Here is a 16,406-nt window from a genome sequence, read left to right as displayed (position 1 = left end):
TTTCATTAAGGTCACAGGAGCAGGGGTGACTTAGAAGCAGCCACATCACAGAAATCGCCCCCTGCACACCACCACCCCACCCCTCTCACCCCACACCCCCACCCCACCCCACCCCCACCAACATTGCTGAGAGCTCAGAAGACCTGGAGCCCTGGAGCTCTCTCCTCATGACTTGCAGGCAGCTCAACAGTCTGAGAAATCCCTTCTCGGCAGTGTCTGCCCCGGTAGTGGTTGTCTGTTTATGTAACTCTGCAGAGGGGCCATGTGGAGTTTTGTGAGTGATAGACATGTGGAGTTTGTTTATCCCCTGAATCTCGTGAGCCTGAGTGTGGTGAGCTATGCTTGTAACCCCAGCACTGGAGAGGTGACACGGGGCGGGTGGGGGGGGGGGGCGCTTCTCTCAACCTAACCAAATTGATGGACCCTGGGTCAGTGAGAAATGCCCTGTCAAGAAGGTAGACGGCGTCTGAGGAACATCCAAGGTTGACCTCCAGCTTCCATGTGCGCATACATACACATGTAAAGCCCATTTTTGTTACTTTAATAAAATATTTGAGGATGGGAAGTCCAAGTACATGGTTATTATCTTCTCAGGGTCTGGCAAGAGCCTCTAGTTGCATCATAGCAAGGTGAGGGGCTTCCTGCAGCCAAACAGAACAAGCATGCTAGCTCAGGTTTGTCTGCCCCTTTTTATAAATCCATTATTCAGTCATGGGGATTACCTCCCCAACCCCTCAGACTTCATCTAATCCTAATTACTCCCCAAACATCCTCCACCTCCAGATACCGTTAACATGTGACTTTTCAAGGCGGGAACTATTGATAGGCCTATTAAATCATAGCTGACCTCCAAATGCTACCCAGATTTACAGATGTTGAGATCTGGTGGTGAATGTAGCGATTATATATTACAGTTATTAGTCAGGATGTGTCCACCCCTGAAGACCATCACTCCTCAGTGCCCAGCATCTGGAAGTGAATGTAGATCATCCTTGTGCAAACTTATGGACTTGATCTCCAGACACCCACATGTATAAACACTAACCATATGCCTAACATTAGTTCCCATGATTAATTTTTTTTTCAAATGGAGCATTGAGACGTAGTAGTTATTTTGTAATGAAGTTTGACACTAGTCCTTCCTTGACGTTTTCACACCTTTTGAGCCATGGCGAGGTCTGTTAAGATGCCCATTGTAATAGTTCAGGCAGTCATTGTGCTGAATAAGCAGGAGACCCTGAATCTGGTCCCCAGAGCCCATGTTTAAAAAAAAAAATTGGGTGCAGTGGCCTATAATTGCCATTCCAGAACAGGGAGGTGGAGACAGGAAGGCTTCTGAGGATTGTTAGCCAGCCAGGCTAGCTCAGTCATTAGGCCCCAGGCCAGTGAGAGACTCTACCTCAAACCTCAAAGTGAATTGAACTAGCATGCTTGTTCTGTTTGGCTGCAGGAAGCCCCTCACCTTGCTATGATGCAACTAGAGGCTCTTGCCAGACCCTGAGAAGATAATAACCATGTACTTGAACTTCCCATCCTCAAATATTTTATTAAAGTAACAAAAATGGGCTTTACATGTGTATGTATGCGCGCGCACACACACACACATACACACACACTATTGATTGTATTAATTCTAGAATTATTCAATTGAGCAAGGATCAGAGCTTTGAAGCAGGGACTAGGGTGGGCTCAGGCATCTGTCCCTAATTTCTCCGTCAAGTATCCAACTTCTGACTAGGGAGGAGTCTGGCATGTGTACTGGCTAACTAAGGGTTTCAAGAGTATACGGACAATATGTATGATGTGGTTGAGATTCATAGGAGATTGGTGCCGGTCACAGAGGTCAGGAGTAGATGAGGGAGCCTGGTAGAGCAAGGCAAGTCATCCTCAGGTTAAGTCTCTTGTGTTCAAAGAAGCCACAGTGTGGCTAGGGGCTACTCCAGGTTCAGGCCTGCCTGAACCAGAAATACTTCTCAGGTTCCTGCAGCATTGGGTGGGCTTTCATCTGGGAAGATACTGTGGTTTGAATTTGAGATTTCTCCCTTCCCCCATAGGTTCATGTGGTCCCCAGCTGACATTCTGGTGGCATCTCACTGGAGAAAGTGGGTCGCCAGGGTGAGCCCTAAGGATTCACAACCTGGCCCCACTTGCTGTTCTGTCTGATTCCTGACTGACTGAAGGCAGTGTGACCAGCACTTCCCACCCCTGCCATGACACCTTCCCCACAGTGACAGACTATATGCCCTCAAACTATGAGCCAAACTCAACTCCTCTTTGCTTAAGTTGCTTTCTGTCAGGTCTTTAGTCTCAGCGGGGAGCTCTCTGAGAGTGTCTGGTGCAGCTCTGTTTGGAACAGAAACATGGCTTCGTCTCCCAGATTTCTACAAAACTGCCACAAGGCTAGCTACGATGAGATCTCAATTTCTGTAAGACTAATTGCTTCCAAAGGTCCACCATCAGATGTGATTAACATGTGACTTTCCAAAACATGAACTATTGGTAGACAGATATACCATATCACAGCTGACATCCTAAATGATGTCAAGGTATTTATGTGTGACTAAAGTGTAGCAGAAAGAGGTAGCGTTATCTGTCACGTCAAATTCAAAGGTTAGTTCTGCTTGAAGCCTTCCCCCTCTGATCTGCCGGCATCCCCTCTCTAAGGGGAATCTCTTCTCAGACTTCACCACACCCTGGGGCCCTTGCGAACTTGTTGAACCCTCCCATAGTCTTCCTCCTTGCCTGTGCCTTCCTGCTGGGAACACTTCAGCAAGCCCCGGCCTTTCCTCGATTTGGTTGCTGCACATGTGTGACCTCTCTGGGCCTTCCTTTCCCAAGCCTTTGTCTGGGATCCTAATCTTAAATCTGTCTGCAATGAAGGGGTTTAGCCTCAAATGAAACCACATGGGCCTTTTGCTGCTGTGCCTTGTTGCAGCCCCTGCTAGGGCCTCCCCAGTTAGCAGCTGGTTGTTAGCAGAAAAGCCTCTTTTTGCATTAGGGGCAGATGCCTGCATCTACTTCCAGTCCCCACTTCAAAGCCTGCAGACAGTCCTGAGAGCCTCTTTTGCATGATTAGAATCTGCCCCAAGTGACTCAAGTGAAAACTGGGGGGTGGTTTAAGAAGAGTTGGGGTGTCTAGCACCATTGCTGTTAAAGGTATCTAGAGACTAGGGAATGTAGGGTGTAGGGTGGCCATGGCTAAGTTTAGGAACTGGTTTCTTTTCTTTGTTTGTTTGTTTGTTTTGTTTTTTGGTAGTGTCCCATGTAGCCCAGGATGGCATGGTTAGAGATGCACTTTCTAATACTACGATAGATCCCCAAAACTACTTCTCTACTTTTTCTCACATTTCCTCTCCTCTCTCTCCTCTTCCTCCCTCTCCTCCTCTTCTTCCTCATTCTTGGCCTTTTCTTCCTCCTTGTTCCTCTTCCTTCCCTCTTTCCCCTTCTTTGCCCTTCCTCCTCTTCATCATCCATTTCTCTGTGTGTCTGTCTTGCTCCCTTTTCTAAGATGGTCCCTGAGCCCCCTTGTTTGCCTCCTGTCTGCCCAGTTACCCCGCTTCCTACCTTTACCTTGTTAGTACTGACTCCAACACTGAGCCAAAGGCTGCTTATTACTGACTGTTACTCTGATGCACAAAATGGGTCATTTTAACGTGACTTAGCTGGGGTTTGTTCACAAATACTTCTGAAACGTTTCCTCCAAAGTCCAGGCGCTGTGTAATAGTAACAGAAGAAGGGATGGCACACAGAGATGGCTTAGACCAGCTTCATTTGGGTTGAAGTACACTTCTCTGCACTCTGGGCTTCTAGGGCCACCCATCTTTTCTCTTTCTCTCTCTCTCTCTCTCTCTCTCTCTCTCTCTCTCTCTCTCTCTCTCTTTCTCTCTAAGTTCTATAACAGTCTTTGGTCACAAACTGGCTATTATTAGATTTGCCTAATGTGTGTGTGGGCGGGGGGAGACATTCAGAATAGGAAAATGCATGTCCTACTTTGGCACAACTGGAAACCATTATAGAGCTTGGATCCTTCAAATTAAAAAAAAGGGGAGGGGGCATGCCACACAAAATCCGCTCGTACAACTTAGTCACACACACATGTGCAGGGGAAGTGAAAGTGAGTGTGCTTCCTTGGCACAGGTGGTTCCAATTTTGGAACCTGGAAACCTGGGCCTACAGATGGCGGGACCTTTAGTTCTGCTTTGATTAGAAGTCTGTGTGCTCTCCACGGCTTCATAGCACCTCAAGGATCCCACTTCACTTCTCTGTCTCTTGCGACTCACTTGGGTAGTCTCAGCTCTCCAGCTGCTGGGCCCTTTGGTACGGACTGTGAGAAACCGTCCTCTTGCTCAGCATCAGAAAGAAGTGGGCTGCAGTCCTGACAGCGTGAGTTAATCATCACAAGAAATCTGGCGAGCGGGGGATGTTTGTATTCCCTGGAGACAGCTTAACAACTCTGGATAAATATTCCAGTCCAACCGACTGCCTTCTCCAAACCTTCATCCCAGCCACACCACACACAAACTTCCTTCCCAAAAATCAGGGTGAGCCAAAAGCAATACATTAGATTCCTAGCAATTCCCAAAATAAGGATGATACTTCCTTGGCCATGACTGTTTTTATTCTGTAATATTTATATTAATTATATATATATATATAATTATACATATGTATACACACAACATGGTTCTGTTTGCAGACTTGTACAGTAGCAATATGACTATTTCTACCCTCAAGATCCGGACAGATTCCTTCTTTTCATGTGTATATGTGTCGTTGTGGCATATATGTGTGTGTGTGTGTGTGTGTGTGTGTGTGTGTGTGTGTATGCATGTGTATGGGTTTGCATGTGTGTGGGCACACTTATGTATACCTGTACATATATGCATTGCGGGGATTATGCATGAAGGCTGACATCATTGTCTTCTTGATCATTCTGCGCCTTAGGTATTGAGACAGAGTCTCTCACTTGAACCTGGAGATCATTGATTCTGCTAGTCTAGCTAGCCGGCTTACCCTAGGGACCCTTTGTTCCTGCCTCCCTAACGTGATTGCAAGCAGGCCGCCATGCTTACCTTCCGAGCCATGTCTCCATCCCTAGGCCAGGTTGCTTTTAAATAAATCTCACTATTGGAGGGCCACGTGGCTAGGATCCCAGCGTTGACCTTTGCTGTCTCTGTGCCCTGTAGCTCTCCCCAGAGGTCCCGACCGGCCATGCATGTTGTTTCACTAATGCACTTTCTGCTCCTTCCTGTCCCCTCTCCAGAATAAGAAGATCTACTTGGATATCATTCACACGTACATGGAAGTTCATGCCACTGTTTACGGCTCCAGCACAAAGAACATTCCCAGTTACGTCAAAAATCACGGCATTCTCAGTGGGCGTGACCTGCAGTTTCTTCTCCGGGAAACGAAGGTAACTTCCCAGCAGATTCATAAACGTTCAAGTGGCTTATGGGTTTGTTTCCCTGGCATTGAAAATGGGGTCAAAATCGTTCATGTTTTCTTTTCCTTCTTTTTTTTTTGTTTGTTTGTTTGGGGGGGTTGTTTGTTTGTTTTTCCAGAGAGGGTTTCTCTATGTAGCCCTGGTATCCTGGTACGCTCTGTTGATTATGTTTTCTCTTCAATGTTTCAATAAAACTGTAGACAATAGGTTGGGGATATAGCCCAGTGCTTGTCCAGCACACAGAACCAGATGGGAACTGTACTGCAGTATCTGAAGTTTTAGTAACTCTTATTATTTGTTGAAATAATTCACTAATGATGATTTCACAGAAACGTTAGTTTAGGTTAGCCTAGCTCTTTTTCTGGGTGTTTATGTACACACATACACTTTACAATTGCAAAACCTTTACATGTGTCTTTGTGTTTCAAATGTATCTGTGTATTGACTCTAAAGGAGAAAGGTCAATGCTGGACATGCTGGGACACGCCTGTAATCCCAGCACTTGAGACTTAGAGGCAGGAGGATCGGAGTTTCAAAGGCATCCTCAGACACGTAGGGAGTTTGTCGCCAACCTAGGATACATGAGACCCTATCTAAGCTTTAAGTAATAGCCAGGCAGCGTTGTCCTAGAGCAGCTATTGCAAAATAATAATAATAATAATAACAATAATAAAATTGTACATTGTGGTTGGTTGCTATAAATCCATTCCTTGATTTTGTTTAAAATATGCATTTTGTAATTGAAAGTTAAAAAAATACATATGTTCACTAGAGCTTAGTGGTAGCCTTTATCTGATGTGTGCAAGGTTTTGGGTTCTATCTCCAGAACCCCAAGAAATAAATTTTAAAAACCCCTGTTTATGGGAGACTTTTCTTGTGCTGGGCATCAAGCCAGCAGCTGCAGGTGGAACGGGGAGGCCCTGCCTTGTGATGGGGTAGCAGAGGTCACAGCTGTCAAGCTCCCCCCAGTCACTGCTGCTCGGGGAACCAGGTTCCTGACCTGCTCTCCTCCTACCCCTTCCTTGGCCCACTAACTCAAGAAGCATTATGGGGGGTATGGAAGACCAGTGGGATGACCAGGGTGTGGAACCATCTGGCATTTAAGGAAACAGATTCATGGGACCAAGATGCCCGTGACATATTCGGGAGAGAATTGAATCCAATCTTCCTATATTTGATGTTAGAATATGACTTTTGTTAAGGAGATGGGGTCTGGTTGTCATGGTTTTGGGCAGAGTTCAGACCCTGTGGCATAGGTGGTTCGAAAACCACTGAGGATTACACATCTATTTATTTGTTTGTTTGTTTGTTTGTTTATGCATATATACATATATGAGTACATGTTTATACATGAGTGTATGTATGTGTGTACACATGTATATTCATCCATGTAAAAGCCAGAGGTCAATTTTGGATATCATTTTTCAGGTACTGTTTACCTGGTGGGGCTTTTTATTTATTTTATTTTACGTGTATGTATGTGTGCCTGAGTGTATGTATGCACCATGTGCATGCAGGACCCTGAGGTCAGAGGAGTCACGTGAGCCACAGTGTGGGTGCTAGGAGTTGACCCAGGTCCTACAAGAGCAGGAGGAACTGTTCAACTGCTGAGTTAACTCTCCACCCGACACCTTTGGGATTTTTGGTTATGTTTGCTTTTGGTTTTATAGATAGAGTTTCTCACTGGCTCTGATCTCACCAAATAGGCTAGGCCAGCTGGACAGTCAACATGAGAGTTCCACCTGTCTCTGCCTCCCCAGCATTAAGGTGACAAGCATCACTACTGACTACTGTGCCCCACTTATTTTATGTGGGTTCTGGATATTGAATTCAGGCTGGATCGTGAGCACTTTACTGATCAACCTGTTTCCCTCGACCAGGATCTCAGTTTTAGAAGGTGCATCTTTGAGATGAACAAGACAGACACCACTGTGGATTTCAGGTATCCCAACTTCCCACAGTTAAACTGAGATCAAGTCATGGAGGAGCCTCCAACTCCTTCATGCTTCCTAATTGGGAATTCAAGCTCTGCTGGGCCTTTGGCATTGCCATCTTCACAAACACCCCTACTTAGGAATGCTTAGTAAAAGGGGAGAGACATAACTCATAGGGTAAACTCATAAGGTAAAGTGCTCAACCCAAAAATATGAAGATCCACCTAAGGTCAGATATGGGAGCACACATCTATCCAATACTTCTATGGCAAAATGGGAGGCAGGAACAGGAGAACTCCCAGAAGCTAACAGGTCAGCCAGCCTGGTTTGCAGTGAGCAAGTGATTCTGTCTCAAACAACATTTGGGGGGGGGTCATTTGACCCCTGAGATTGTCCTCTGACCTCCATACTTGCATACCTGCACACAAAGATTTTTATTTTGCTTACTTGCTTTTTTGTTTGTTTTGAGACAGGGTCTCACTACGTACCCCTGACTGTCCTGGAATTCATTGAACTAGATTGGCCTCAAATTCACAAACACCCACTTGCCTCTACCTCTTGAGTGTGGAGATTAAAGGCGTATGCCACCAGGCTTGGCTACACAGAGATTTTTAAAAGATGGGGTGGGTGGGAGCCAGCATTATGGTTCGACAGGTAGAGGCACTTGCTGCTTACGCCTGAGGCCCTGAGTTTGATTTCCAGAACCCACAAGAAAGTGGAAAGGAAAAGAAGAGAACTAACTCCCCAGAACTGTCCTCTGACCCCCACGCCGTGAGATGCATGCACCCCCCCCCCACACACACACACATCGCACACACAATTGTACAAGTCATCTGAAAGTTTGTGGCTGTTCACCAGTTAAAAGGATAGCTGTCTGGGCTTTGTCTGTTTCTCCATCTGTAAACACACTTGATTCTTTTTGCTTCCAAGTCATTTCAAGGGTGATTCCAGAGATAAAATATTTTGATAATTTTTTAACTCTTTGGCCAAACACCAGGTTTCTTTTCATAAGGACTTTAATTTCCTAAAGGTCACTATTATCTAATGGCTGCTCGTGGCTCTAGGAGTGAGGCGCCCCAGTTTTCCCGTTCTCTTCCTGTCATTTTCTCTCTGAGTTTGACATTTTCCAGTCAGCAAGATGCCCGGGCCCTTTCACGGCAGCGTTGCTATTTTCTGCCATTTGCCTCATTTTACTTTTCTTTGGTGAGATCTTGCTAAAAGTTCAAGTTCCTTTCAAATAACACCGTGGCAGAGCTTGCTTCGCAGTGTGTCATTACCGTCTCACACGCTTCTGTTACTCCGGCCTCGGGGATGTCTCCTCAGCCCTGCAGAGTTTAAAAGAACCCTCATTTGCCTACCAACCATTCACATTGTCAGAAAATGAGAAACAGGCCACAACTGAGGTCCAGCCTGTCTGGGGGAACACAGAAGAAACATCTACAAGATCCAGCTATGATGTTGGAGTAGGCCAAACAGCTAAGAGGTGTATACATGCTATACATGTATCTTTTAAAAAAAGAAGAAGAAGAAAAAGCAGATGTTGGGACTAGAGAGATGGCTCAGTGGTTAAGAGCACATACTGCTCTTTTCTGTTTTGTTTTTGTCTTTGTTTTTTGGAGACAGGGTTTCTCTGTGAAACCCTGGCTGCCCTGGAACTCGCAGAGATCCACCTGCCTCTGCCTTCTGAGTGCTAGGATTAAAGCGTGTACCACCTCAGCCTAGCCACATCCCATTCTTACAGAGGACCAGGGTTCAGTTCTCAGCACCTTTATCAGCCACAGCCTCCTCTAATGCCCCTTCCAGAGGATCAGACGCCCTCTTTATGTCCTCAGTAAGTACTGCAAGCATGTGGTACAGAGATAAACAGGTACACATATGCATAAACTTTTAATGTAATTAATTTAAAACTGATGCCTGATGGTGCCCTATAGGGAATTATGTGGCACCTGTTTCTCTGATAAGAATATATAGGGCTGGAGAGATGCTCCCCAGTTACGAGCATGCGCAGCCTTTCCAGAGGCCCCAAGTTCTGTTCCCAGTGCCCACCTTGAAATGCTCACTCCTACCTGTAACTTCAGCTCCAGAGGATCTGATATCCCTGGCCTCAGTGGGCACCTGCATGCATGTGCAAACGCACACACACGCACACACACACACAACTATACATAATTTAAAATACACATAAACCTTAGAGAATACATTAAAGCACTCCGTGTGGAATTATGACTCAGAATACTGGACATATGAGGAACACGAGGTAGTATGTGGCCAAGACTCCCCTTCCATTGAAAACCTAGTAGTTTTCTATGCAACTGAGCTGAATGAATCTGGAGTTAGGAAAGTTGACAGGGACCACTATGGCTCTGCATTCATATCCTTTCCCGCTTCTAACTCCTTCTGTGCCTCTGAGCAATCTTAAAGCAATTTATTCCCATCCATGTTGGAGGTGAAGAACGGGAGCTGCCAATGAGACATGTCTGTAAAATGATTAGCTTCTCCTCAGGTTCAGCTAGAGATGGAAGCAAGCCTGCTCTACTCTCCCCCAAGATCTCCTGAGATTCGGAGACGTGGCTGGTGTTTGGGTCACTTTGGGGCTCATTATTTTTGTTAATGAGCCATCTTTGGGTTTGGTATTGCTTTGTTCTTAGCTCCTCGGTGTTGCAGGCTGAACTCAGTGCTTGTACATGCTGGGGCAAGCATGCTGCCACTAAGCTGCATCCCCAGCCTGTCTTTGAAGCTCTGCGTCTAGCCCACAGCACCCTTTGCTCAGTAGAACTTTGTCTGAGCATGCCACTTGGAGCCCGGCCTCAGAAGATGTTGGTATAACCTGAAAATTGGGGTTTAAAGTGCGGGGAAGTTGCTGTAATCTAGAAACCTCTTCTAACAGAGCTGTAAATTGGATGAACAAATGATTATCTGAATTTTGATGGATGAATTATTTATCTGAAGACCAGAGGCAGGCCGCTTAGTCTGGCAGACTAAGCTGGTGGAGCCAGCGCGTCACGACCCGCTAAGGTGGTAAATTCCCCAGCTCCATTAATGTGTTTGTCTTCATCTTCCTAGCTTCTGTTTGTTTGCTGTTGGTTGGTTAGTTTGTTGAAGCAGGGTCTCAAGTAGCCCAGGCTGAGCTCAGACTTACCACGTAGGCAAGGCTGAGCTTGAACTTCTGACCCCCCTGCCTCCACCTCCTGAATGTAGTGATTACTGGTATGTACCACCACAGCCAGTTTATGTGGTGGTGGGGATCAAGCCTGGGGTCTTGTGCACATTAGGCAAGCACTCTGCCAACTGAACAACGTCTTCAGCCTACCTCCCTAGCTTTAACTTCAGTACCTTTCCCGTCTTCTCTTGGGTGGTTCTTATTAATGGACGATAATGCGTAGAGGATTCACGTCCCGCTCTCCGGTGGGAGGGTGTCTGGGGCTGTACTGTCTAGCCACACTAAGTACTTTCCTTTCTGTAGTCAAGGACAAGTTCTAACTGTAGCCTAGCAGGGGAAGCTGCTGTCCACACCCTCCCCTTCCAGGCACCCCACCGTTCCTTCCTCCATGACTTGGGTGACCCAGAATGATCCTCGTTCTTCACCGAGTTATCTCTAGATGCCTAAACAAGTGTGACCAGTGTAGACTGTGTGCTCCAACAGTCTCGACTTTGTGCCTAACTGCAGTCCCAAACCCACAGCTGAAAGTCCCCAAAACCCCGCTAACTTTGGGTTTTCCCACTGGGTTCAGCTGGGTTTCATTTCTGTTGGCATGACAAAACATCCTGACAAAATGGGTTTATTTCAGCTGACAGGTTCAGGATATGATCCATTCTTGCAGGGAAATACAGTAGCAGGAGACTGAAGCAGCTGGTTAGAGCATCTCCATAGGTCAAGAATATGCAGAAATGAATGCATCACGTTCAGTCACTTGCTTACTGTGCTCAGCGCAATCTCTCCGCTTCAGGACTCCTGCCTAAGGAATGGTACTGCTCACAGTGGGCTGGGTCTTTCCATATTAATTAATTTATTAAGGCAGTCTCCCACCGGCATCCCCACACACTAACCTAATTCAGACATCACCTGGCACTTCCTAAACATCTTATCCTAGCAAAGAGATTTGCCCATAAGCGGGCTCTCGTGGGGCCCAGGTTGGCCTCAAGCTTTCTACCTAACCAAGTGTCTTAGTTTCGTTCCTTTTCGCTGTGGTAAAGGAACATCCAACAGAAGGAACCTAAGGGAGAAAAAGGCTTAATTGGCTCACAATTTTAGGTTATGGCCCACCATTGTGGGGAAGCCAAGGCAGTGGGAACTAGAAGCAGTTACATCCGTGGTCAAGGACAGAGAACAAGGAAGAAGTGAATGCTTACTAGTGCTCCGCTCTCTTTCTTCACACACACACACACACACACACACACACACACACACACACACACACACACACAGGCACTTCTCTACGCCCTGCCCAGGAATGATGCAGTCCAGAGTGGCTGGCTCTTTCACATCAGATAACATAATCGAGATAATCTCACAGGCCAGCCTAATCTAGACAGTCCCTCACTGAGACTCCTCCTGAGTGGTTTTAGGTTGTGACAAGGTTACAGAGCTAACTGTCACTTGGGGATAAGGTTCGTTCAGTCCGAAAACCAGACTCAGGTAGCTCAGTAGTCAGGGGAGCCTCCATGTTCCCACAGGCCTCTTCCCAGGGTCTGGCTTTTGCATCCAAGTTGACCACACCAAATCTGAAAGTCAGAAATCCAAATTGCTCCTGAGCTAGAACATAGGTCAGTTGATCGAGATTACCTAAAAACTGCTCACTTCCCACCTCTAGGTCAGTGAATTAACACATAAATTGTAATACATTTGATTTGGCTTTGGCTTTTAAATGACAAAATGCGGGAACTTTCAAGTTGGGTGCTGGTGTTTGTGGTCTGGCTTGTTTCATCTCTGAACAGGCGCTAAGGTTGCTGGGAGAAGTCAGGGGTCTGCCCCGAGAACCCAGTCTCCAGAAATTGCCGGTTTGTTTGCCAGTTTGACCGCCAGTTGGTAATGCTGAAACAGGTGTGCTAAGTTCTGTGGTTACTTGGCCCTCACAGCTCTTCCCTAGAGAGCCAAAGCAGCTCAGATTAGAGGCTATGTGGACCGGGAGAGTGCAGAGTCACGATGAGGAAGGCCACTGTTCCTGTCCTTCAGCGTCAGAAGAGGGACCCTTGAAGCTAAGTGAAACTGTCACCTTTCAGGATAAAGAAATTGTTTTCTCCACTTCCTGATCTTCTAATTTCTTCCCATTGCTGTAATAAAATACAGAGGGCTACTAGGGACCCTTGAGAAAGGGAGAAAGGGGTGCCTTGGCTTTCAGTTCAGGCTACGGTTCACCATTGCAGAGAAGTCAAGGAAGGTGAAGCAGCTGGTCACACTGTAGCCATTGAACTTTAAATATAAAGTAGCCCCATAAGTGCTTGCCTGTGTCTGACACTTAGTCCTGTTGGGAAGTAGTGGGACCTCTAGGAAATGGAACCTCACTGGAGGAAGTACATCACTAGTCACTGGCCCCACTTCCTGATTCTCTGTCTCTCTCTCTGTGTGTCTCTCTCTGTCTCTGTCTCTGTCTCTGTCTCTCTCTCTCTCTCTGTGTGTGTGTGTGTGTGTGTGTGTGTGTGTGTGTGTGTGTGTGCCTGCCAATCTGCCTGTCTCCTGTACAAAGTTGAAAAGGATTGGATCAGCCTGCTTCCTGCCTGCCAGGCTATCCTCACGCTCCTGCCATCAAGCCTTCCCTGTCGTGATAGACTGTGCCCCTTTCTGGGACTCTAAGGCAAATAATCCTTTTCTTCCTTAGCTTGCTTGTGGTCGGACTATTCTGTCAAAGCAACAGCAAACTAAGGAATGTGACATCCAAGAGCAAAGAGAAAATGAATGCATCCATGCCTGGTGCTCAGCTCACTTTCTCTATCCTTACACACTCCACATCCAAACCTAGGAAATGGTGGCACTTACTTCTAGGCTAGATCTTCCCACATCAATTAAGGCAATCAGGACAGCCCCCCCCCGCCCCCGGCAGACATAGCCATGAGCCAGTCTGATCTAGAGGATCCCTCACTGAGACTCCCAGGGAATTCTAGGATGTGTTGAGGTGACAATTAAAACTGACCAGCATACTCAACCATTGTACGTATTCTTCTTTAAAGATATAAAGGGAATACCTATTCCTAGGAATAGATTGCCGCCCTGCTACTGTGTCAAGAACAAACAGGGGAGGCCTAGCGATAGTATGCAGTTTGTAGGACTGGCCTTTGTACCTGGAAGTCGCTACACTGTGTATGATTCTCTCTTCTGGTAGTTTAGCAATGGATGGAATAGTGAAAACTTGTTAGACATAACAAGTTTTATGTGGTACCCACCTTCAATCCCAGCACTTAGGAGGCAGAGGCAGGCAGTAGAGAAGGAAGGAACGAAGGAAGGAAGGAAGGAACGAAGGAAGGAACGAATGAAGGAACGAAGGAAGGAAGGGAACTCATAAAAACACATGAAAGGATTAAAGTTGTCGTAACCCATGAACAGCCCCCAGGTCCTTCATCTCCAACCGTATGAAAGAAGGACAAGCATAATGTCTAGCTGTGTGAAATTACAACTGGATTTGAACTTGAGCAACAATTTTTCAGATGTTTACTAGGCACCCAGCCTGAGAATATTACATATTTCTATCAGATATTTCCTCAGTCCTCACAGCAAACGCCATGCTGGAAAGCATCACTGGTGGCCCCATTTTGCTCCTAAGTAGACAGAGTGCTTGTGTGTTCTTAGGTGAGCTTCTAGACCCAGTGAGAGTAGACCATGAATGAGCGCACACGGACAGTTGCCGTGGTTACCGGATGAGGAACTGTTAGCATCAGAATTTGAATCCCTGTCTTTCTGACTGCACAGCCTGTGCTGTTACCAATCACCCCATTGCCCTGGCCATTTTGACCAGCAATCTGTTTTCTCGGCAAGCTGAGGTTAATTCATTGCCCAGACTCTTTCCTGAGCCTCCCACACTGGCTAATTAATAAAGATCAGAGAAGTACATGTTGAGTTTATGTGGGTCCAATCTCTTCTTATTCTTGGTGTTCCCCCATTAAAAGTGACCAGAACGGGAGTTGGACATGTAACTCTGTGATACAGCACTTCCCAGTATATATGGGTCTCTGGGTTTAGCCCCCACTACATAATAAAGTAATTAATGGGACGAGAACCTGAGTTTGATCACCCAAAATCCACAGCTAAAACACTGGTTGTAGTGGTAATCACTTCTAATCCCAGCCCTGGGGGAATGGAGGCTACTGGATCCCTGGGGCTCACTGGCCAGCCAGCCTCACCAGATGAGAGAAAGCAATGGAGAGAACAGCTGAGGGAGACATCCACAGTTGACCCCTGACCCACACACACGTGCATGCATGTGCACATAACCACATACTTATAATAGAAGAGAGCGACTCTGACCAAGCCCAGGAGTGGTTAGAGGAATCTTCATTAGCTTACTTAGAACTTAAGACAATTCTTTTTCCTTTCAAAACAGAGAAAAATACTTCAGCGACTGAGTCAGGGTGTCCTGACATGAATAAGATGTACACTCCTTTGTCTCATCTTCCTCATCATTTTAATTCAGATAGTGAGATCTTTCAGTTTAGACACACTCACTGTTGGAGCTGGAGCTGTAGCCATGGAGATGTCTACCGTCTAGAGTATCCATCCCTGTTAGACGCTGGTCTTCTGAAGGGCAGACTTAAGCCCGTGCAGCATGGCCAGTTTTCCCTGGAAGAGTTAAGCCTTAGCACTGAATGTTTTCTTTTGCCCAATTTTCACATGAGTGTCTGTGTGTATGTATGTGCACACATATGTTTACAGACGTGTACACCCGTGTGAGTTTGTGCTGAGGCTGGAGGAGGACAGCACGTGTCCTGCGCTGTCACACGCAGCTGTATTCCCTTGAGACGGGGTCTCTCAGTGAACCTGGAGCTAGGCTGGGACCATCCCGCCTCAGCACCTTTCTCTATTGCACACAGCGCTGGGGTTGCTGGAATGTGTGACCTCACCCAGAATTTTATCTGAGGGTTCAGACTCAGGTCCTCTTACTCACAGCAAGTGCGGTTACCCACTAGGCCCTCTCCCCGGTCCTTGAATGCCTTCTTGTCTTGTGTTTCTCCCTTCTGTGGTAAAAAATTCTATAAGGATGGAGTGGAAATAATATGAAATCCTCAGAAAGAGAGAAGAAAGGGAAAGGGGAGTCAGAGAGAGCCTGGGGGAGAGATGGAGGGGGAGAAGGGAGGGTCCTATATAGATACAGTGGCGGATCAATAGAAAAAGCAAGTTGGTACAGATGAGTTGTGTGTCAAGACTACAAGTAGGCAGAAGCCTTTAGTGAGTTTTTTCTACCTGGATTATTGACTCTCAACCCTTAGATGTGTTCTGTGACCTTCATACATGTGCTTCAGTGTACTGTCACAGATATTGAGTACACAGGAACCAAGAGAAAAATTCCTTAGTGAGAGCTGACAGAAAATTGTTACTTCAGTGTTTCAAAGGCATGCATCAGTTCCTGTCGTCTTAATTGGTGTGACCAAAAAAAATTTGTTGCCAAGAAATAGTGAGGTAGCCAGGCAGTGGTGGTACACGCCTGCAATCCCAGCATTCGGGAGACAAAGGCTCTCTGTGAATTTGAGGCCAGTCTGGGAATTCCAGGACAGCCAGGAGTACACAGAGAAACAGTCACAAAGAAGAAAAACAAGAAAAAGAAAGAAATGATGTCGTGTTTCCTTGTGGTGTAATTGTCCTTGGAAGCTAGTGAGCGAGGCTTGGGAGAATTAGGCCTAAGTGTTCCTTATTTCATCTCTGTGTGTATATGGTGTGTATGTGTGCATGTGTTCATATGTATGAGTGCAGGTACTTGAATGCCACAGTCTGCATGTAGAAGTCAGACAAAAACCTTAGCTATCCATCCTCACCTTCAACCTTGTTTGAGATAAGGTCACTATTGTTCACCATTGTGTAATCCCAACTAGCTGGCCTTCAGGAT

At 46.3% G+C, this 16,406-nt stretch overlaps 1 protein-coding gene across 8 annotated transcripts in view; it reads left to right on the top strand.

The window, feature by feature from the left end:
* Mgat5 (alpha-1,6-mannosylglycoprotein 6-beta-N-acetylglucosaminyltransferase) overlaps nt 1–16,406 on the top strand; it is a 295,197-nt gene that overhangs the window by 245,702 nt on the left and 33,089 nt on the right. For all 8 annotated transcript variants that reach the window (XM_087906586.1, XM_087906583.1, XM_087906581.1 and 5 more), the window contains one exon: nt 5,264–5,413. In XM_087906586.1, the coding sequence (XP_087762712.1) occupies nt 5,264–5,413 (150 nt within the window). The remainder of the gene's footprint in view (nt 1–5,263; nt 5,414–16,406) is intronic.

Source organism: Myodes glareolus, chromosome 5, assembly GCF_982192425.1.
Source record: "Myodes glareolus chromosome 5, mMyoGla1.1, whole genome shotgun sequence".
In the NCBI taxonomy this organism is placed as follows: Eukaryota; Metazoa; Chordata; class Mammalia; order Rodentia; family Cricetidae; genus Myodes; species Myodes glareolus.
The sequence above is the reverse complement of the archived record's forward strand: the minus strand, read 5'-3'. Positions and strand labels throughout refer to the sequence as shown.